This window comes from Chinchilla lanigera, unplaced genomic scaffold, assembly GCF_000276665.1.
Source record: "Chinchilla lanigera isolate Chin_1 unplaced genomic scaffold, ChiLan1.0 scaffold00009, whole genome shotgun sequence".
NCBI classification, from domain to species: domain Eukaryota; kingdom Metazoa; phylum Chordata; class Mammalia; order Rodentia; family Chinchillidae; genus Chinchilla; species Chinchilla lanigera.
This window is the reverse complement of record NW_004955410.1, coordinates 10491487-10514441: the sequence shown is the minus strand read 5'-3', so window position 1 is coordinate 10514441 and position 22955 is coordinate 10491487. Positions and strand designations below refer to the sequence as shown.

Sequence of the window (22955 nt, the reverse complement as noted above, 5' to 3'; positions counted from 1 at the left end):
CTGATATCCTGTAACAAGAAGAGCTGGGTTGAGGCTCTAAAACCCTTCCTATGACAAACTTGGATTCTATAATTCTGTGACTCTAATTTTATTCTTTGCTTTTTCACCAATGTTCACTGTGACATGACACAAGTAATGGCCAAGGAGGCCAGGTCTGAGTCTGAGTTTCTAGCTTGTTTTTCTTTTTTAAATCAACTGTGCTGAAAACAGTATTTAGAGCATAAGTTAAAATAAGCAGGTTTAAGGTGCCTATTTAACATTTAGCCATAATTGCCCATGAGTTGCAGTATCTGCTGGATTCCTTCGTTCAAGAGCTTCTACCCAAATCCCATTACAGGGCACCACCATCTTTACAAGCTTAAATGTCATTCTTTAGAATCAGTCTTTTTTTTTTAAGTCAATTTGTAAGTAGAGTCCAAACAAAAATGTCTTTTTTTAATTTCAGCAGATGCTCAAGGATTTCTTACCTTCAAGTCAAGGTTGCCAATAGCAACAAACTTCCCTGATAAGTATGGCAAAATGCAATGCACATCTTTATGCTGATGCCTTATACTTTGATACCAGGCTCATCTATAGATTTCAAATGATTTGATAGTTAATGGTTTAGCTTTAAAATACTTTTCAAAGTCACCCGCTTCTTATCACCCCTTCTTTTTGCCATTAAGAAATTCTAAAACTCAGACCACCGAATACCCCAAGATACTGGAGGATAAGGCAAAACTTGAATATAGAATCCTAAATGCACTGAGTCCTAGTTGTGAAGCAGGGTACAACAAAATTAAAAATAATGGTTATGGTGTCTCAAGCATTTGCTCTCGGACAGGAGCAGTGCATTTGCTTAATTGGTTAGTTCACAAATAACGAAACTGAAGCTCACGGAGGCTGTGACTTGCCCAAAGCCATGTACGTATAGGATGGTAGAGCCAGGATTTGAACCCAGGCCTTGCCTAACTCCAAAGTTGAAGTTCAGAGCCAGCACAGAGTACTCTGAGAGCTACTGAGAGTGCAGAAAGCTGGCTCTGGGAGGTCTGTGATAAGCCAGTGTTCGGTCCACTCCACTCTGTAGTTGTCCCCAGCAGAAGCAGAGGTGTGAGCAAAGACCTAGGAAGGAGACCTGGCCGGGTCTACAGCCCCTAAGGGCAAGAGACTGGGGCCACACGCCAAAGAGTAATGATGGTTTACTCACACAAAAGCCCAACTGAGTTCACAGAGCCAAAAGCTTAATTCCCTCATTAGGCTTTTTTGTGCTTTCTTTAATTCCACCCCCTCCTAAAATAGTCTACAAATCAGAGGACAGCCTACTCTATCACTCTGCACAGGGGGGCTTTTCCAAAGCTTTTATGCAGAGGAAGGTCACCCAAAGTTTGACAGCCTGGTTTCACTGAAACACCATCAGGAACAGGGTAGGCTGCCAAGGAACCCAAAGAAATGTTTTCCTGTCCCTACTGGTGACCTTTCAAGAGGGTACACCAAGCTCAAGGGCAGCTGGGATTCCTCAGGCACACATCCCCTCTTCTCTCCTTCGTGCCAGGGTCTCCTACCCCAGAGAGGAATCTTGAGGAAAGGGCCCACCCTCCGCAGACTCACAGAGCTCTCTTGTCCTTCCCAGTCTTGCAGGGGCAGTGTCTGGAGATGGCTTTGGCCAACAGGATGAGCAGAGACACCAGGAAGCCCAGGAGCAATATGGAGCCCAGAGTGACGACGAAAGGCACGTACCACGCGGACGGAGAGTACGTGTTCTCCCTGAGGACCTGGTAGGTGATCCTGGGCTGGAGGGACAGAGAGCAGGGGGTGAGCGGAGGAGGCAGTGTCTTTGACGTCTGCACTGCCCTGTGTCCGGTGTTTACTCTGCTTCTTGTCCCTGCTTGGTAAGCGGACCTCTGTGTGCTCCTAGTTCTTACTGCTGCTACCCAGCTCCTTATTTTATGGAATCTTTGCAAAAGTCCATTAGACCAAAGCTCAGAAAAATGAGGGAACTGAAAGGCAACTCCTTCCTCTGTCTCTCCTCCCCTCCCTCAAAGCTAAAGCATCCTTCCACTGTTTCTCAGCCCCCACACAGTGCAGCCCACGGACTCCTCGAGCCACGTCTCTCCCTGAGGAGGCACGAGCCAGGAAAGCCAGTTTTTGTTAACACCTGGTAGGACTTTTGTTTCAGTTGGTACAGCTGTCACTGCCAGATGAGTGGGTTGCTATCCCAACCGAACCCCAAGTTCAGCATCTGCTCCCTGGAGTGGGAGACAGATCAGAAGCAGGCTATGGAGATTTCAGGACTGAGGATGTCACAGTTGGGTCATGCTATAAGCCCAAGAAAGGTGTAAGCCCAGTGCCCACTCAGGGGAGCCTACTGCTTCCTACCACAGCGGAAGTCCTTAGGGGTGCCACATGTCACATTGACTCAACACAGGAGACAGAGGCATCACCCACTTTCAGGAAGACTCAGAAGCAGAAGCTGACCACCTTCACTGGCCATTTCCCCTGCAGGGCTGCACTATAGAGGGGCTGACTGAAGTGCGCCTTACCTGAGAAGAGGAGGAGAGGGACCAGCACCTCTAAGGGACAGAGGAGACAATCTTGTAGACTCCAAGGCTCTCCCTTCCTTCCCCACACTGATTCTGACGTGGCATCTGTCTATGTCCTTCCTACACTTACCACAGCCTGTAGTTATTAATTTGTGCACACTCCACCCTCAGAGTTTCAGATCCAATAGGTCAGGAGAAAGCATTAGGGACTCCAGGTTCCAACTTTCTTCCCTGGAGGCCCAAGTGATGACCATGGCTGTGTGAGTTGTGACTTCTGTAATCTGCAGTGGGTCTGAAAATCTGTTTCTTTTTTCTTTTCTTTTTTTGTACCAGGAATCAAACTCAGGACCTCATGCTTGCCAGGCAGGCTCTGTGCCACTGAGCTATATCCCCAGCCCAGCACTTTTAACTAGTGTCTGGGTGAGGCTGACACTGCTGGTCTGGGGACCACACTTGGAAAAGCTCTGAGCTATGCTATTAGCTCAGGAGAGCAGGGATCATCATTGGCTTGCCCGCTAAAGTAACTGGCACGAGTAAGCACTAAGTCAGTATTGCTAGATTGGATGAATTTTTTGGAGTGAAGCGGGAAGTAGGGTACTGATCACCTCTTGCAAAGAAGTCAAGAGCACCTGGCAGCCAGATACCTGCTCTCTCGGGCACTGGCTTACACGGCCATTGTGAACAAGCAGAGAGGGGGCTGTAAAGGGAGCGACAGGATGATGCCTATCGCTAAAATTGGTCCCATGTCACACACGCCACAGATGGCCAAAGTCTGGTCTATCACAGGTGCCTGCACACACATAGACTTTCTCTTTTTCAAATCAGAACAGAAAGTCATAGTTCTATGAGTGCAAGGTCTCTCCCAGAGCTTTATCCACCCCTCAGGGCCACTCTAATCTGGCCAAATACTCCAGCTCCTTTCAGTCCATCTCCTACTTCTCTGGGGTCCAAGGGCCCCAGTATTATACATTTCAGGGGCTTATGCCGGGGGATTCCTAGTCCCCAAGCCCTTACCCTGGGAGTTGTGGTGCTGATGGTAGTTGGGTGGGGAATGACCTTAACATTCAGGGTCACCGTTCCTGTTTCAACAAGAGCCCCAGCTTTTGTCCTGCTGGACAGCAGGTTGTCATCAGTTATGTAGACAAGTAGTTTGTAGTCCCAGATCTTGTCCAGGCCACCAGCATAGTCAAAGTGGGACGCAAGCAGCAGGTGTGTAACATTGGAGCCAGCACTGGGAGAGAAGGTAAAGTGACTGTTGATGTTGCCTAAATGAGATTTGATACAAGGGTGTTAGTAAGAGGAAGAAAAAGATATAGAAGAAAACTGCATTTTCTCTTTTCCTCTGATGCCCCTGGGGGTAGACCATGTTTCTGATGGACCAGGGCTGGCCAGTGATGTGCCAAAGATCCCTGCTGCCACCAGTGTCTTCCTTAGTACAAAGAAACTCTAGCTTATGACCAGTGTGGCTGTAAATGAGAGGGAGTGGAAAGGGACCACAGCATACCTGTCCTAGGTATCATCAGATAGAGAAAGTCCAGAATCCTGGGGGAGCCTCTGCTAGCTTGCCAGCAGGCATTTACAGCATTTGGTAATAATATGCATAGTAAGATTAAATAATACAGATGAATGCTTGAATAAAAAGTTTAAAAATTATTACAGTGAAAGACACATTGCCATTGATCCCCTCAGAATAATCCCCTTCACTTTGAGCACCCTCAGCCCATCATTCTTGCCGCTTTCTGAAGCAGTTCTGGAGGTCCTCTTTTGTAAGTGTCTTTTTATGGCCGCCTCAATGTCTTAAATCAACTCAAAATGTTTATAGCAATTTCTGTCAAATAAAAACATTCTGGTATGTTCTTATCTACCTTATTTACTGGATCTGGCACCAAGTGACTTCTGGCTGTTCATCAAAGTCAAAAGGATCATACAAAGTCAACATTTAAAATCTATTCAGGACATTGGGGCAGCCATGACAGCGCAACTAAAGATACTCATGGAAGAGGACTTCCAGAACTGCTTCAGAAAGTGGCAAGAACATAGGATGAGTGTTCACAGTGAGGGGGAGTGTTTTTTTGGGTTTTTTTTTTGTATTTTGGGGACAGGGTCTCACTGTGCAGTTCAGGCTGGCCTTGAGCTCACTTTGTACCCCAGGCTGGTCTCCAACTCGCAACGATCCTCCTGCCTCAGCCTCCCAAGTGCTGGGATTACAGGTGTGAGCCACCACGCCCGGTGAGGGGGAGTGTTTTGAGGGGTGACTAGCTGTGTGTCTTTTACTGTAATAGATGTTTTTAAAAAATTTAAGCCTTTTGTGGTGAATATAACCTTGAATATAACTCATGCTCAGACCAATGAGTGGGCAGCAAGAAAGTAGAGCAGGCCACAGCCATAGCTGGTTCACCCAGTGCTTTTCGCAGAACCTGTCCTGCTGGTCGCACAGGTGTCCTTGGAGTCCTCCGAAGGAGCTGCCTTCTGGCTTTCAAGGATTGCACCCCCATTCTTCTGCACTCACCCCATCTCTCCTCCACAGATACGCAAGCTCTTCTGGGGCACCCAGCTCTCAGCTCAGGGAGCCCGGGGCAGGAATGCTGCAGCCAAGCGTGGCTGTTGCTCATTCCTCCAGTGGCTCGACTCATTACCGACTGAAAGCGAGCAAATGGAGCAGGAGATGATGCAATTTTTCCTCCCTTAGCAGCAAAGTGCTCCATAAAGGCCTAAGGCTTCTCAGTATGGATTATTTCCATCTCCGGCAAGTGTGGTCTCAAGGAAGCGTCTGCCCCTGGGTTTTGCGACGCTGCTGGCTCCGAGGCTTCCTGCTCTGCCAGGGCTCAGCGGGTGGCTGAGATGGATTTTTACTCTTTTGCATGGAGCTGCTCTGCTTGTTTGGGTTTAAATCTTTGGCCCCAGCACTTCATTAGATGAGCTATTTTGGTCTAATTTTCATTGAAAGGGTGTTCTTTTTTTTTTTTTTTTTCTATTCACACACTGGTGTGTTTTTTAAAGAGAGAAAATGAATGGAGCAGAAGAGAACTGCTGAGGACACATTTCAAAATGCATTTTATCTGTTTAATCTATTATTATCCAGTGAGAGACCTGGGCTTCCCTGCCCCCATGATATGCTTTCAGGAAAAGAGACAGCTGAGGAGCTGGGCTAGATTTTTTTTTAAATTACACTAATGGCATGTATGACTCATTATAGTCTGGGAGTTTGGGGGATCCACCGTCAAAGGGGTTCACCCTTCCTAGGGCCTTTGGGCAGCCATGTGAGGATTCTGGGAGAGTAGAGAAGCTACAGAGCACATCAGGAAACAGAGGGGCCCTTTGATTCTTCACCCCTCATCCCTCACCCAACTCCCAGCCATGCCCACAGCATGCCCGGGTCCATGTGTGAGCCTTGAGTCCCCAGAAACAAGCGTGGGACTACCCATACCAAGTACTGTACCTGGGCCAATGGTGTAACGAAAAGATCTGGGGCTGGAGTCAGGGTCAGTGCACGTGAGCTTGAAATTCTGAATATTTGTGCCAACTTTCAGATCCACTGGGATGGCCAGGAAGTAAGAGTTGGGGGTGCACACTGGCTTTTCATCATTTTCTCCAAGGATGTTCACGGTAACCTAGCGCAGCAACAGGGGTCACACTTAAGAGCTAAAAGTGGCTGGGTGCTCAGCTGGGTGCTCACCATGTACGTGGCAAGTTCCCAGCTGCACACCTGACATGGGTATCGTGCTTACTTTTCTCTCATTGCTGAGACAAACTACCTGACTCTCAAAATTAGGGAAGGAAAGTTTTATCTTGCTCAGTTTGTGGAGGTTTCAGGCCATACTTGGCTGGCTCCAGGGCAGGGAGGCACAAGGCACAGGCAACAGTTCATGGCGGCAGAACAGCAAAGCAACAAGAGCAAAAAGGGAGGAGCAGACAGGAAGAGCAAGCTTCTTTCCCTTCCTTATACTGTATGCAAACTACCCACCCCAGGGCAGGTGCAGCACTCACACCCTAAGTCTAGAAGCCTGCCCCATGACTGCATGAGGCTTTGAGGGGATATCCAGACACAAACCGTAACAAGGGGTCAGCTCATTTAGCCTCATGTGGCAGAGGGAACGTGACCATGCCCATTATACAGGTGAGGAAAGGAGGTGTTGAGATATTAGATGACTGAATCACCACCATTCAGCTGCTGGGTGGCTGAGCAGGCATTTCAGTTCTGTTCTGTCCTCCCCCAAATCCTATGCTATTAACTGTGCACACTTGCACGCATGTGCATGTGGTACATGTAACACTCACTCGCCCCCCACTCCGTGCATCTGGATGCATGAGCTCCCTGAAGATAATGCTGAGCTCTTTTGCAGCAACGGCTGTGGGTTTACAGGGACCCTGTGTATTTCCTTGTTCACTGCCCCTTGTGAACTGAAGTTCAGTCTCTAATTTTGGCACGCGTAGCAGTGGTTCTCAAATCTGGTTGCACTTTCTTGGGCTCACTTCAGACCAAATGAATTGGCATCCGTGGACAGTGGGGACCAGGCAGGTTTTCATGTTCCCTGGCTGATTCTAACATGTACCAGGGCTGAGCAATGCTAGGCCAGAAGGAGTGGGCCTGGTTAAGCTGGGATCTCATCTGGAACCTGGGCTATTAGCGCCGCACTGAGCCTGGGGGCTGACCTGCCCCGAGCAGGGCCAGCCTGTGTTTCCATCGCTGCCTTTTATGCCTGGTGGATTGGCTCATGGACTGGGACGCCTGCCAGCACAGATGCATAGAACGGCAGCCCTGAAAGGGATTTATGTGATCATTTAGTTCATCACCCTTTTAAAAAGCTTATGAATTTTGAGTCGTAGTCATTCTACTTTTGAAATTTGGGGATTTCAGCTATTTCTGAGCCTGAGAGTAAATTGAAATATTCACTCTAGTTAGCTCCCAAAGTGGAGTCCATTCATTTTTCTCAAATAACCCCCAGCCTAACAAACACTGCAATTATCTCCCACTTTGCCCGGCTGGCAATGCCAAACCTCACACATCACTGAAAACATCATCCTGTTAATTCAAAGCAAGTCATGGAGGAGCTGGACCATTCAGGCACTGGGTTATCAGGTGACTCTCCACTTAAGAAGTACAGAAATAGGGACATGGAGATAAGCCCTGCTCAGACCCCCTTGGGAAACTGGGATCAAAGCTGAGAAATGAACTCATGTTCCTGACTCTGCGCTGGTCATTGTCTGTGTCACACACGGCTGCCTGCAGCTAGCTGAGTCCAGTTGCCTTCCTGCTTTTTGCTTTATTATTGGAAAAGAACAAGAAGTATTGGATCTTGGTGGCTGTCATGTTGCTGTCAGATAATCCCAAGCACTGTCTCCACAGACCTACTAGACTTTTGTGTGATACCCATGTGCTACTCAAAAGGTGGCCTTGGATCAGCGCTGTCACCTTGGAAAGAATATTAAAAATGCAGCACCTTGGGTGGTAAGTGAAATGAGGAATTGTGGGAGATTCTTGGGTCACTGAAGACACACCCAACCCCAGGGACTGTGGGACCTGGCCTATCTTCTCCCTCTGCTTTTTGGATCCAGGTTTGGCTACTCACTAAGACACATACTCCTGCCATGATCTGCCACCCTCACCAGAGGCCCCAAACAAACAGGGCCACCTAACCATGGACTGAACCTCCCAAATTATGAGACATCAAAAGTAGCCTGCCTCAAGTATTTTGTGACAGTGACACAAAGCTAACTAATACAGCATCATTGTAAGATGTACCCCATCTGGTGTGGTGTGTATGCGGTGGGGAGGAGATGAATAACTGCAAAGCCACATCCATATTCCACCCTGAGTCTCTCACCTCTGTTCACAGTGAAGCCCAAGTGAGATTTAAGCACCCACAGGTGGAATCTTGCCCCACAAAGTAGCTTTGTGGGTTCAGCACATATCCCAACACGTGGCCATCAATCTCAATACTTCTCCCAGTCATCCACAAACTTGGACCTCAAATAGAGGTGTGAATATTTATATCTGGGCTCCCCCACTTGTTTCTCATCATATCTGCAAGTTATGCTCTGTGATGATCCCTCATTGCTGTAGCCACAGCATGGGGGTGGCAGGGAGACCCTAAGTCAACAACTTGGGTGAGTGAGAAGATACCAAACAGCCCCACTCACAGTGACTGAGCTCGTGTCCTTGCCATTGGTGGCCTGAATTCTGAGCGTGTAGCTGGGGGTGGTTTCATAGTCCGCCTTAGTTACTAGCTGGAGTCCTCCCATCTTGGGATTAATCCAGAATATGTTGGGGTGCTGGAGGCTGGCTCCTCCACTGGAGATGGAGTACGTGACGCTGCTCTGGGGGAAGTCTTCATCTGTTGCTCGCACCTGTCCAATCTGGGTTCGAGCTGGAAGAATAAAGTACCTGAGATCAGTCCTGGTCAGGTAGGGATTGGGGTGACAGGGGAAAAGATGTTCTCATTGCCTTGGGCAGAAAGGCTTTTGAAGGCCTTCTTGCTGTTCACACTCTGTGCTGCATTTTGTATCTTCATTTTTCTACTACACTCAAATAATGCTAATGAGCAGTCACCGGGTAACTGGCCCTATGATCCAAGCACTGCTGCAAGGCATGAAGGATGGTTCTTGTCTTTATAGAGACTCCAAGGATGCCAATTATTTTGCTACCATAAACAACAGCGCAATGCACATCCATCCTCGTATACCTTTTGGCACCAGTGCTGCCGAAAAGTCTCTAGTATTTTCAGCATTTTTTATAATAAACATGAACTGCTCATACAGACAAGAGGAGACAATAAATAATTTTAAAAAGAATTTAGCCACTGATGATTACAGAGGGTAGGTTTTTAAATGCTCTTCCATTTTGTTTCTTTTACACATATTTTTGGTGGGGCTGCTGGTGATGTGGCTTGGTTGTTTTATAGAAGCTCTTGCTCATAAATTACTCTCCTCCAGGGCAGAAAGCTCCTCTCATTCAGCTCTACGGCCTCAGCACAAAGTGCGTGACCCAGAGCAGGTGGTCAAAAATAATTGTTGTAAGATCTGTGAAATCATGAGAAGTCTGCTCCTGATGACTGTTATTCACTGGGTAAGGTATTGTTTACTGGGTAAAGTGAGAAATTCAAACCGTTTTCTCTGGATCTTCTTTTTGGGTTTTGTTTTGAAACTTAATTGTCAGGAAATGGAGAACATCATAAAGAGAGAATAAAATGGGGAGGAGATAATTTTCAAGACTGTTTTGGTTTAAGTTTGGTTTAGCTTTTAAATATGGAAGAAGCATCTCTGATCTCAGGATCCAACGGTGTGTGGGAGTCCATGACAGCAGAGAGTTTATGCACTCGATGATATTGGGGAGCTACAGCAGACCGAGAGGGAGGGAGAACATGAAGAAACTTGGAGTTGGGTGTCTTTTCTTACTGAGGGAGGAGCCTGCAGAGACCAAAGTGCTACAAAGGGGAGGAAAAAAGGCCTCCAGTGAATCTGAGGACAGGAGAGAGAAACATATTCATTTTATATTTCAGTGAAGGAAACAGAAATGGGAAGTTTTTAAATTTCATTTCCCTGAGTGAGCTGGTTAAAAATCACAATGGAGACCAAGAGAAAGACCACAGAAAGGAGGGTTAGCGGAATCAGGCAAACACACAAGGAAGCCATGGGGGGTTTCAGAGAAATGCAATTTAATCAACAGTTTTCAAGATCCAAGTTTTAAGAAAGGGAAGTAAGATATATCATGTATAGGCACAAATGCCCCATGATGAATGTGATCATTATGCATGCCTAAATTGTACCAATAAACTTAATTATAAAAAATAAAATAAAATCCAAGTTTTACCAAAGAGTTCTGCACCAGCAAGGAAAATTTTTTTAAAATAAGAAAGGCAACAAGCAGGAGTCAGCTGTGAATCGCTGTACTCAGGGCTGTCTGAAAGGAGCTTTGCCTTCCCAGGACAGGCGTTCGGGTGGAGTCCAGCAGGAGCGCTGGGGTCCACGTCTCATAACTTACCGGGTCTTAGCTCTGACACAGCAAACACATAGGATGCCCTCTCAAAGACGAGAGGAAACTCATTTTCTGGGCTTGTTAAGATAGAAATGTAGATGTTATCTAAAAGTGAAAATGGAAACAAACTTAAATTACAATTGCTACTCATTAGTTTATTCAACTTTTTTATTTTTTCAGTAGTAAGGGTTTGCATATGTTAGGCAAGTGCCTGACCACTGAGCTACATCCCCAGGCCTTTTAAAAAATTTTTAGCTTTGACACACGGTCTCACTAAGCCGCCCAGGCTAGGCTCAAACATGCAGTCCTCCTGCCTCAGCCCCCCAAGTAGCTAGGATTACAGGAGTGCATATTCAACATTTTTAAAGCACTGTCTGAGTATAGGCTCTGGGACATAGGTGGATAAGACCTGTTTGTTCCTGGCCTCAAGATGCTTAAGGTGGAAGTGTTAGCTGAGCCTGACAAGGATAGAGTTAAAGAAATGAGGGAGGAGTGTGCAGTGTGGCTTGGGAGGATGTTCTAGGCATGCACAAGAAGGCTGAGGTATAAAACTGCTTGATTCATTCAGGGCAACTGCAAATGCGTTGGTCTAGTTGGAAAAAAGGGAGCTCAGAGGGGAGGGGCCAGAGCGGTAGCTAGGGAGGAGAGCCTAGCCACACGATGGAAGTCTGTGTGCGAAGCCAGAGTTTGCACGTGAACTTGACAGCTACAGGTCATGCTCAAGGAAGTGACATGACGGTGTTTGCATTTCCTAGAAAAGTCACTGGCAGAAACAGGAAAGATGCACTGGAAAGGAACACGCTACAATTCAGCCAAGAAAGAGGGGGACCCTGCTTAGAGCCCTGCTAGTGGGATGCGGAAACCTAGCATGATTCCTAGAACTGCCTGTGCGGTTTGATCACTGATACTCAAGGAACAGGCCCATGCAAGGGAAAATGATACTTGCTTTTGTAATAAGGAGGGGCAACGTCCTGCACCTGGATTATCACAGTGTACCGATTGCCGGCAGCGAGATTGCTTGGATTCTCATAGTCTAGATCACCAATCAACTAGATTAAAACAGAGAAACTAGATTACACAGAATAAATAGTTCTATATATTGACATTTTCATATTCTGCTGGTAGATCCTTAAATTGGCAGAGTCCTTTTGAAAATCATTTTCCTGTGATTTTAGGAGCTTTAAAGAGTTGCAATCATAGCGTTGTGTACTAGTAGAGAGTTTACTCCCAGGAATTTACCAGGAAAGAGAATCTACGCGCAAAGATGCTTACCCAGCACTTTTGCACAATAAGCAGAGGCTCATGACTTCAGATTAGCTGAAGAAAAGCGTGATACTGAACCTTTTAACCAGGGATGTTTTCATTATTTAACCTATGTATGCATGAATGTATAGAACATACATACAAAATGCATGCATAGATAAAAGACAAGGGGGAAAATGCAGCAAAATAGCAACTGTGGTTATCTCAGAATGGTGATGCTTTTCTGTGCTTGCATTTCTCTATAGTGAATAAAAGTTAATTTCCTATACAGAGAAACACAGAAATGAATGAAGTCGGTGAGATTCCTGGGGACTGAGAAAGAGGCAGAGAAGGAGGCGGGGTGGAAGGAAGGATGCAGACCACTTGCTTTCCTTCCCCACCCTTGACACCCCGAAGGTGCCACCAGCTTGTCCCTGTCCCTCCTTTTTCCTCTCTTTCCCACTGCCCCCTGGCAGGAGTCCCATAAGCGAAGGCCTCCCAGGCTGCTGGGGCCACCTCCCCGCCCCCATGCTATTTGCACCCTCCCTGTCCCATTCCCCTTGGGTCTCCAGCGGTTCTAGGATGCAGAATCTGTCAGGACACACTGAGGGCCCAGGCTTGCTTCCTCTCCCTCACACCTCATTTGCAGAACCAGCCCTCAAGTAAACAAAGCGCTCGAGTGCAGAGGGCACTAATGTGTCCGTAAAAGCGCACTAAGCAGGCACACAAATTGAGCTGTGCAGGGAAGAACCCAGTCCTTAGCACCCCCCGCCCAGCTATGCATAACAAACGTTCCCGGAACCTGGGTAAAATAAAGACCAAACAGGGAGCGCAGGCTCACCATTAACTCTGTGAGTTACTACGGCTCTGAGAGGGGGCTACCTTGGAAATCTCTCTCTGTGGGGCAGCAAAAGCACTATGCCTGTTGGACCAGCTTCCCCGACGCCCTTGTAATGAAGCAATGACCATAAACTGACCACGATTTTCCCAGAGCCAGCTGGGTTCTGTAAAAATCTGCGGCTGCTCCCCATTCCAGATGGCGTGGTGAAGTTGAACGCATTGTTTGGGGCTTCGCTGTCACTATCAAAGCAGAACTTGTTCAGGTCCAGGAGCAACGTCCCGTTGGCCGCTGTTTCTGGCACCATAATGCTGGGCAAGAAGACACAATTCAGTATTTTCTGTCTGCAAACAGCAGCTGAGCGCTCCTTCTAACCTAGACAGTGCCCCTTGATTTCCAGTCCAAAGCCAGGCCCGGGTCATCACGGGAGCCTCCTCACAGTCTCCCTGCTTCTGTCCTTGCCTCCTTTCAGGTGACTTCTGACACAGTCCTGGGAGACATCCTGTTAAAATGTTGTCGTACCACGTCACCTCTCTGCTCCTAAGTCCTCATTTCACTCAGCCCCTCCTCTGACGCACAGGACCTGCAGGACTGTCTGTCCTCCTCTCCTCCTGACGCCTCCAGCGCAGGCTCCTGGAGCTCCTGGCGCTCCCAGCCCACCTTAATCCATTACCTAGGCATCTCTTCATGCCCTAGACGCTCCACCTACAAGGCTCCCCATGTTCGGGTGCTGAACGTCCCCCAAGACTTTGTCCCCAGTGTGGTACTGCTGGGAGGCGATGGAACTTTATGGGAGGAACCTGTGGCGGGTGGGGGGTGCCTTCAGCCATTGGGTTGTACCCTTGAAGAGGACTGTGGGACCTCAGCTAGGGCCAAAGCAACAGAGCCCACCAGGTGTGGACTGGACCCACCAAGACTAGGAGACAAAGTAAACCCTTTCTCTTTATAACTTTGTTGTCTCAGGTGTTTGTTATCATTTCACAAAGCTGACTGATACCTTCCCTCTTCCATTTTCGTCAGCCTCTAATCAGCGCCCCCTTCCCAGTGAACATCAGTGATCCCTGCCCACTGCGCCCTCCCGTTACACTTTTATTCGTAATTCTTAGCACTCACCACCACCGTATGTATTGTATTTACTTTTATCCTGGCCATTGTCTCTGTCCCACCTAGAACACAGCACTACATGGCCAGGGATGTTCACTTTGTTCACTAAAAATTTGTAGAATGAATGAATGAATGATAGTATGGAAGAACACAGCTGCAAAGAGGCATATAAGAGAAATATAAAATCTATTATCACACTCTGCCGGCAGGAGTGTAAAGACTGGCTAGAGAAAACCCCTGCGACCCTGCAGCCTCATCCCCCAGGCGCTGGAAGTTGGGAATTCCTCGGTGTGTGTCCCTGTGGCTTCAGTGGCATAGAAGGGCCTCCCAATACCTTGGTATCATTCATTCAAAAGAGATTTATTAAGGGTTGAACCTGGAGGTCCCATTCTGACACAGATGAGGAAAGCTGCCCCAGGAGACTGTGAGGAACCCTAATGCTGTGAGCTTCAGTTTGTTCAGGACCTTTTTCACGTCTCTAGGTTCCTATTCCTCCATCCATTAAATGGACACGAACCATGTCAGTTAGCTTTTGCTACTTAACACGCCAGCCCCAAACTTGGCGACTTCGAGCAGGAAGCAATTGCTATTTCTCACACTGCCGGGGGTTACCCAGCAGATCTCTTGGTTCTAGCTGGACCTAGCTGGGCTCTGCGGTCCCTGGCAGCTTGCCTGGGGCTGGAGGTCTAGGCTGGCCACACTCCCGTGACTGCTGGTGGGAAGGCCATTTGTCTGTGCTTCCTACTGTCTGTCCTTCCCAAGAAGGCCGGTCCAGGCTTTCATGTGGACGTTCAGGAGTCCAAAAGTAGCAAGAGCTCAAGTCCCACAGCGCAAGCCCTTTGCCGGCCGCCACTGTGCTGTGTTGGGGCTGTTCCAGTGGCCAAAGCAACTTCTGTGGTCCAGCCCAGATTTGAGCAGAACAGGTGCGGCTCTCGCTGGGAGGGCAGCCCAGTCACGTTGCTCAGGGATGCCATACAGACGGAGGAATTTGGGGCTGGGTTTTACTGTTGCCGTTGCTTGGGGATTTTTGTTTTGCTTCATTTTTGCTGCCTACCTTAATCACATCTTGCCCTGGCAGAATTTCTTCCAAAAATGATACCGTGGCCGTCAGGAGAAAGTGCCCGAAGGCCTTCCATCAAGGAGCCAGAGTTGACGGAAGGCCCCATGCTGCAGCCAGGAGCCTGGGCGCCGATGGTGGGTGTGGCAGAGGTGCTGGGACAGGCTCGTTTTGTCCCTTGACTGCTACCCGTGGCTTCTGAACTCCACGGGCCTAGCCGACCACTCCTTGAACTGCATGTGGTGGAGAACATTTTTCAGCCACTTTCTCTCCCTTTTACCTTCATCCAAGTCCAACTTGCGCAGAGGCCTGACAAGCCCCCAGCCTCATCCAGCCTGCACCCCAATTTCTTCCCTAGGCATTTCCCCTAATAAAAAAACCATACACACTTACTCCTCTCTTGGTGACTGGTTCTTGGAACCCTCAGACTAACAAGTGTTAAATTCTTTAATCCTCTGTACCTTTTTCTCCAGCCACGTTGTGCCTGTCTACCCCCACAGCCTCAATTACTGGTGGCTACAGTGGGGTCTGGGCTCATTCCCCATGGGCCAAAGTCCAAGAGCAAGGCTGCCTTGGGCTGCTGGGGCTAACTGGGCCTCCTTGCTGGAGAGAAAGCTGTGTGTGTGCGTATCTTCCTGGTCACACCTGTGTTTTGCCATGAGGGAGTCTGCATTCTCACTGCTGCCTCCATTGTACAATATCGTGGTTCTATTTGTACGCACTTAAAATACAGTACTGGGGGGAGGAAAGAAAAATAAAACAGGTATCAGGTGTTAAAGGCCAGCTGCGTACCATCTCATGCCAAGCACCTGAAAGCACTCCAGTCCAGCATCTCCGAGAGGTCTGTGCTCTTGTGCTCACTCTGCAGGGTAAGGAAAGGTGGTTCAGAGCAGTCTCCCGGCCTGACCGGGGGAGTGAACGCCTCCAGACTGGACCTCTGCTGTAAACTGCACGCTCCATCAGTGAACTTCCAGGCCCACGGAGGACGTTTGGAGAGGTGAGCCCTGTGACAGCTCTGCATAAGTGAGGAGACAGCATCGTCCAAAGAACCCTGGGTCCTGAAGCCGGACGTTTCAGGTGCTGCCTCAAAGGCCTCTGCACTTGACCCCTTTGGGCTGGCGGCCACCTTTTTTCCGGCGCTGGTGACTTTTTTTTTTGTCTCCTTCTATATAGTTCAGGCTGGCCTTGAACTCCAGCAAGCCTCCCGAGTGCTGGGATTACATGACATGCTTTCAGCAAGTTCTTTCCTTCTTCCCTGACACTAGGTCTTTTTCTCCTACACGCAGGACTGGTAGCCTCTCTTGTGGCATAGGAGCCACTGACCCGGGTCCCTGCCTGCGGAGATGGCCGCGCTGCCACACGCGGAGTCGCCACCCTCCCCAGCGCTGCTCACAGACGGGTTTTGAAACGCTTGCAACAGAGCTGCAGCAGAGCGCCAGGCAATTTACGGCCGCAGCCGGCTGTCTCGGCGCCTTTGAAGCCTGGCCGGGACCCTTAGCTCATTTATCACGCCCCGGGCCTCGGTTGAGGGCCGGAGCCTGCAGCGCACCGCGGGGACAGCAGGGGGCGCCCGCTGCCTCCAGGCCACCCTCCCTGCCCTGGCCCAGGAGAGGGCGGCGGCTTCTCAGCCCCACCTGTCCAGGTGCGCAACAACCAGGGGACACAGGCTGGGCCCTGCAGGGAGGACTTCCGCTCCGGGGCCCTCTTGGCTCGGCTGGGACTGCTGGGAGTCACTCCCCTTGGAAAAGCCCGGAGGACAGGCTTGACCTTGTGTAGATCAGCTGCGGTCCTAAACACTACTAGTCCAGCTACTGATTCAGGGTTGGCCTTCGTGGAGAATTTGGAGGGAAGAGCAAGAGCAAGAAGGGCCGGCCCGGGACAGGACATTTGACGTGTGATGTCACCAGCCGGCTGTAACACGCCTGCAATCTGCCCTTGTCACCACTGGGGCCTCTGGGCTACAGGAAGCCAGACCTGCCAGGAACAGATGAGCCCTGAAGGAGGAGCAGAAAGGAGGCACCAGAGGAACTGGCCTCTCCAGGCGCCAGATGCCCAGAGTTCCCACTCCTGAGTCCTCCTCCTCCAGAGAGCTTGGGAAATGGGAGGAGCAAGGGGCCAAGGAGGGCGGAGGCCCAGAGGAGAATTTCCCAGGGTGCACTAGGACCACCCCAGAGTGCTGGCATGGCTTAGATGCTTAAGGAAAGGGTAAGTGTCACTGCAAAACATCTCCACTCCATCTCTAGAGCCCAGGCTCTTAACAGAAGGTGAGTTCGATTTATGTCTGCACGGTGTGGAAGTCACAATCCTGGCTCCCCATGGCAACCATCCCCACTGTCTCAGAGACTGAGGTGTAGGAATGCTTAGGTGGGGAGGGGAGCCCGTCACGCCCACGGTCTGGCTGTGACTGAGTTCATCAGGGTCTCAGCAGGAAGCAGATGGCAAATTAGGATAATTCTAGGAGGATCAGAAAAAGGATTATTCCCAAGGTACCCACAGGGGACGTGGAAATCTCAAGCAGAGGATGCCACCATCCCGACCCGGACCCTCCTGTGTGCAGGGCGCTGCCTTATAGGAACTCAGCCCTGCAGAGGGTGGAGGGAGAAAGCTGGCTGATAAGGACCCTGATCTCCCCCCTCCCAGGACACCTCATGGGCCAGCAGAAGCAGTGTAAGGCAAAGAAGCCGGCTGGGATCTGCTTCCTGGCCCACAGGGTGGAGAGGAACCGGTAGATGAGGGCTGTGTCCAGCACAACGTGCAGCCATTCTGATATCAGACCCGAGGCCACACTGCTTCTCTAGCTCTATGCAGGGCGTGTCCACTGGGAGAACTGGAAGACACTGATAAGCATAATACAGGAATTTCCATTTCTATGCCTTACCACACACTTTGTCTAGCACCCTTGGTCCTTTGCATGGCTGGACTGCGGATTTATTGGGGCTGTATCCAAAGGTACCTAGCGCAAACTTGCAAAAACCAGTCAAAGACAAACACAAGAGACTTTCCCCATGGGAACATCTGAGACACAGACCTGCTCTGGCTTCAGCCTGGCTGCAGATGCAGGGTACTCTTCCTGGGAGGGTCACTTCCAAGATACCACTTCCCCTGGAGGACCCCCACACCCCCAGACTCCTAAGAAATAAGAAACTGGCTGGTATGGAAACCACAAAGATAAAGCTAACTCAGGGAATCACTGATCTTGTGGCTTTTTGATAAAATAGTAGAAAGACAATACTGTTGCTAAGAAGGCATGTTAACCCAGAATTCCAAGGGACTTATTTTAAAATAACTGTGGATAGATTGTAAGACAAAGAACAAGTTAAAATACACAAAATAATTCATATCCCACTTGTATCTGCGTCTTTCTCTTTTGTTTGTCTGCAATTAAGCTGTGTACAGTGAATTAGATGCTTTGTTTTGTTTTACGTAAATACTTGGTTTGATTTATTCATATTACTGGTGGTACATTTCTCTGGGAGTTCCTAGTTACTGATCCTGAGTCTCCAGCATCTATTATAACTGCTAACTAACAGCACCGTCTTGCCACTGGTAGCAATAAATAAAGAAAAGGCACATCCCGGAGAGGGCCTAACAAGTCCCTGTGGTACTTTTCAGCAACAGAGCAAAATAAAAAATAACTCTCAACAGAGTTAGAAAGCAGAGAAGGGAAATAACGAAGAGGAAAGAAAATGAAAGTGAGGGAAGGGGAAAAGAGGATGAGAAGAACACCCATGAACAAAATTTGACAGTTCAAATCTACTTACTGCAGTGTGCATTTCCCCAAATGCCCGTAATTCTTCTGCTTTTCCTGAACTGTACCAAAGGACTAAGGGCCATGCTAGAGGGAAGATGGCCACATGTGCATACCTGAAGGTGAGCTTATTGCAGGTAGCTGGGTTGTCATTGACATCTTCCACAATGAAGGTTATCTGGATGCGGTTTTCCTGGCCCCCGGAGGGTCTGTCCCTCACCAGAACTTCCAGGGAAATGGTGGGATTCTGTCTTAATTCACCTGCATCTCGGTCTATCCTCTGGGCCACTTGGATTGTACCAGTCACTAAGAAGGCAAAGGTTAGAACACGACCCTTTGGAGACAAATGAAGAATCAATAAAGGCACTGGAGAAAATTGGAAAAGGCCATTCGTAGACGAGGATTGGCTCACACAGAGAATATCCTCATACAGAGAATATCCTCCATACACGTATGGTATGGTTTGTATTTAGCTGTCCCCCTAGAGCCTCATAGAGCCATAGGCAGGACATTGGGAGGTGACCTTATTATGAGGGCTTCAGCTGACTCACTGTGAGGAGGTAGAGTCAGGTCACTGTGGGCATGGCCTAGAAGAGTGTGTCACTCTCCCTGGCTCCTTCCTTGACTCTGTTTCCTGGACGCCATGAGGTAAGCAACTCTCCTCCGCCATACCCCTCTGCTGTGCCTTGGGGCCACCAGACCGTGGACTGAACCTTCCACAAACTTGAGCCAAAAATAAACATCTCTTTCTTTAAGTTGTGGATGTTAGGTATTGTGTTTCAGTGACGAGGAAAGTGACTAAGACAACATACATTTAAAAAATAAAACTCACATCAGTTCCTGTACTAGGAACTTAGTGGAATAGCTGGCCTGATCCTCCTAGAATGCTTCCCCCTAGACTTCTGAGTTGGACCTCTGGCCACAGTCCTGGCCATAGGTGACAGAAGGGGTAGATGGCTGACCCCAGCCTGGCCCACAGGGGTGTCTTGTTGGAGAATCTGTAACTGGGAGACTCGTGCTGGGAACAGCCTGGGTAGCAGGGAAGCCACAGGTAAAGGCTGGAACTCTAGGGGCTGAGCTCACTGTAGCAGCACCAGTCCACCCTCCCTGCATGCTGATCAGCTAGCGCCTTCTTATGATCTGCCTGGTATCTTGTTGATGCACATCCCTAAATTTTTTCTTTTTCCATGGTTGGTTTGGTTTGCTTTAGTTTCTGTGACTTGCAACCAGCATCTTAATAAATATGCCCCGCCAAGTGTACACATTAAAAGCTCGATTTTGCAGTACCTGAAGGAACAGAATTCTCAACCCTGGTTGTCCCTCCCGACTCTACCAGCAGAGTGAGGCCCTCAGTGACCGCACACTAGGGTTTCCACAGGGGGAGCACAGAGCCTACCCTCACCGGCCTCCCCCTCAGGTCAAGAGGGCCAGTAACATGGTCTTCTGAGGTTGTCCATGGCTGGCCCTCACACAATTTCCATGGCAAATGAAGTCCTTTGGGGTGATGTGTTCTGGATTTATGGAGGTGAGACCCTGATGACCAGGCTCTGGAATTAGCTGGCTTAGACTGGAATCTCTGCTTCACAACAGTCAGCTGTGAAACCTGGGGCAAGTCACTGAACCTGTTCAGTTCTCTTCCCAGCCTCAGTTTCTTCTTCTGTCAAAGGCCAAGTGAGGAGTGCGACATTCACCGGGTTGAGTATGTGGGGTGGGACTCACTCTGCATAATACCTGCTATGTACGAAGTCTCCAATGAGAGTGGCTGTGACAGAAAGACGCTCCCTCTGAGAGAAGAACCCCAGCAACCTGGCAGCCTGAGCTGGAGGACACTGTCCCATCTGTCACCCCTGGAGCCATTTAGTACCTGAAATGGGGCTGATCTCCACTGAGACGTGGCTGGAGTATGAAATACACATTTCTGAGCCTCAATTCCAAAGAAAATAAACTGTCTCATTCATAATTTTAAATGCTGATTACATGTTGAAATAATAATATTTTCAATCCATTGGTTTAAATGAAATGCTTTAGATTAATTTCATTTTTTTTTTTTTAATTTGACTACTGGGGACTTTGAAATCCCACATTTGTGGAATAGATCCTGTCTTCTGAAGGCGTCAGGATGCCTCAGGGTAGGAATCCATGTACCTTCCCATAACCACCTTCCTTGAAGGTGATGGGGTTTAGGGCATGCAACCCCTCAACCAAGCACCTTGGCATTTGAGAAAGAGGCAGAAGCAGGAAGGCCTCTCTCACCTCTGACTTTCTCACCACAAGGGAATTCTCTGCCTTTCTCATAAAGTGGCCCTAACTGCTTCAAGCCAGAGATGCCCCATACACACCCAGAGGAAAGGGCCACCCTAGTCACGTGAGAGAGAGAGGCCAAGAAGAGACTGCAATGCAGGCCCAGCTAAGGTCCCCCAGTTCATTGCCAATTTGATCATACACTATTGGTCCTCCAGCCATAATTCACCAGCTATTCACTTCTTCATCAACCTTAGTGTGGAAATGCAATTTTCCCTGTAGCATTGAGACTTCCTTTCTGAAGGCCCTTGTGTCACATCAAACTCAGATTAAGTACATTTGCATGGTTCTTCCTTGTTCATACACCTTTTATAGACCTAGACAGACTATAGAGCCTCAGCACAAACCTAATGATGAGTGAGAAAGGAGATTTCTTCCCCCACAAGAAGAGGCAGGGTCACAGCTGCCCACACCTTCCACAACCCCCACGCCAGCTGCTCTATACATTTATCCCCTGGTCCCTAGCCATGACCCTAGACAGACAGGTGTGCCCCAGGTCAGAGAGGTAAAATACTGTACAAGGATCCAAATGGCAGAATTAGAGGATGCACTTAAAGACAGTCACATGCGACTCACACTGGTTTATCACAAAGTACTTGCTGACTGTTGTGATGGTATACAGGAGGTGTCCGGGGGAGCTTCCGTCATGGTCAGGGTCCTCAGCTGTGACATTGGCCACGATGGTTCCCGCGCGGAGCTCCTCCGGGATGGAGTACACGCGCGTCGGGCTGGAATACAGCAGACACAGCTAATTCACAGGGGCGCGGGAGGGAGCAGTCTGGGCAGTGGGTATTTTGGTTGCTGCTAAATATAGCTGTGAGCTGTGCAGGTGGCACCAACACCCTGGCAGGGAGCACGCAGCAGTTGAAAGGAGGGGCGAGCGGCTTTTGTGTTTCCGAAGATCACATCCCTGTGACTGCAGAGACGGTGCCGCGCTGTTACCACAATGGTTTGCACGGCCCACAGTCTCTGCCTCTATGCACGCCCGCCTGTGCCATTTCAGACTGGCCTTCGCATAGACAGCTTTCCAAATAAAGACAGTTGGCCTCTCCAGCTAGCTTCTCTCATTCTCCCAATGTTTGTGCAAAAAAAAAAACCTGCCTGAATTCTTTAAAAAAATCCATCTGGACATAAAGCCCAGAGCTGCAGGTTATCTATCTGCTGTGTGACTCTGAACCTGCGCTACCGGAAGCTTGAAGCACTGCAAAGCTCCTCTCTTCTAGCACCCGGGCTCACTGTTTATTCCTTTCTTGTCGCTCTTTCTTGCCTAAGAATATGAAATCTGCACATGGAACTTGTGCACGTTTCCAGGATGTGGTAACCATGAAGTCTGCTTCTTGGAACTCAGCCCTAATTCCCTGGCACAAGTCAAGTTTGGAGCAGGGTTCTCTGGGGTCATTTCTCATAGGGTCTCTCCAAAATGTCACCTCACCTGCATCCTCCAGGGCCTTTAGAGAAGGCATAATCAGTCAGACAGGACAGAAGGTTTAACTATAGAACGGGGGCGAATTCAGTAGCTTTGAATGCACCAGGGAGACTTGTTGCTTCTAGTACCTCTTCAGGAAGTCCTGCTGCTGAGGGAAAATCATTTCAGTGGGGCAAATAGTCATCTCCAATCTCCCAGCTCCCCTAAATTGGCCCCATCCTGCGAGGGCTCTTGCTTAAGGTGGGGCACACAGGACCTGGGGTCTAAATAACTGCGCTCCCACTGTGGCTCAATGCTCTGCAGCTGTCTAACCGCCCCCTCAGGTAGGTAGGGCCGCAGGAAGGAGAGGTGGGAGGGAACATCTGGCCAGAGTAGGGGCAGGCAGACAAATCCTCCTCCCTGCATTGCAGGCCCCCCTCCGCCTGTGCTGAGGGGTCCCCTGGGGGTGGGCACCACCACTGGGAGGAAGAGGTCTGGGCCTCCCCACCCCCATCCCATGAGCAGCCCCATCAGTCCTCCCAGTGACTGCACACCCTGCTCAGGGCATCTGAGATGCTGCCCAGCAACAGGTCTAAGACTGGGAAAACAGGGTGGGGCCAAGGAGGCAGGGGCAGGGGCAGGGGCCAGAGCCAGAGGAGAGAGGAGGCTGCCTTCATGGCCACGGCGATCTGAGTGAATCGTGGCCCATTCGGCGAGAGCCTCATGTCTAATGTGGGATGTTTTGCCCTTTGTCACTGGGAGTTAA

The 22955-nt window shown here is 49.2% G+C and overlaps 1 protein-coding gene across 2 annotated transcripts in view; it reads right to left on the bottom strand.

Moving 5' to 3' along the window:
- Cdhr3 (cadherin-related family member 3) overlaps positions 1-22955 on the bottom strand; it is a 63352-nt gene that overhangs the window by 5988 nt on the left and 34409 nt on the right. For both annotated transcript variants that reach the window (XM_005377265.2, XM_013510534.1), the window contains 9 exons: positions 21361-21512; positions 18600-18789; positions 12714-12885; positions 11441-11543; positions 10501-10599; positions 8661-8887; positions 5959-6130; positions 3534-3784; positions 1588-1769 (listed from right to left, as the gene is read on the bottom strand). In XM_005377265.2, the coding sequence (XP_005377322.1) occupies positions 1588-1769; positions 3534-3784; positions 5959-6130; positions 8661-8887; positions 10501-10599; positions 11441-11543; positions 12714-12885; positions 18600-18789; positions 21361-21512 (1548 nt within the window). The remainder of the gene's footprint in view (positions 1-1587; positions 1770-3533; positions 3785-5958; positions 6131-8660; positions 8888-10500; positions 10600-11440; positions 11544-12713; positions 12886-18599; positions 18790-21360; positions 21513-22955) is intronic.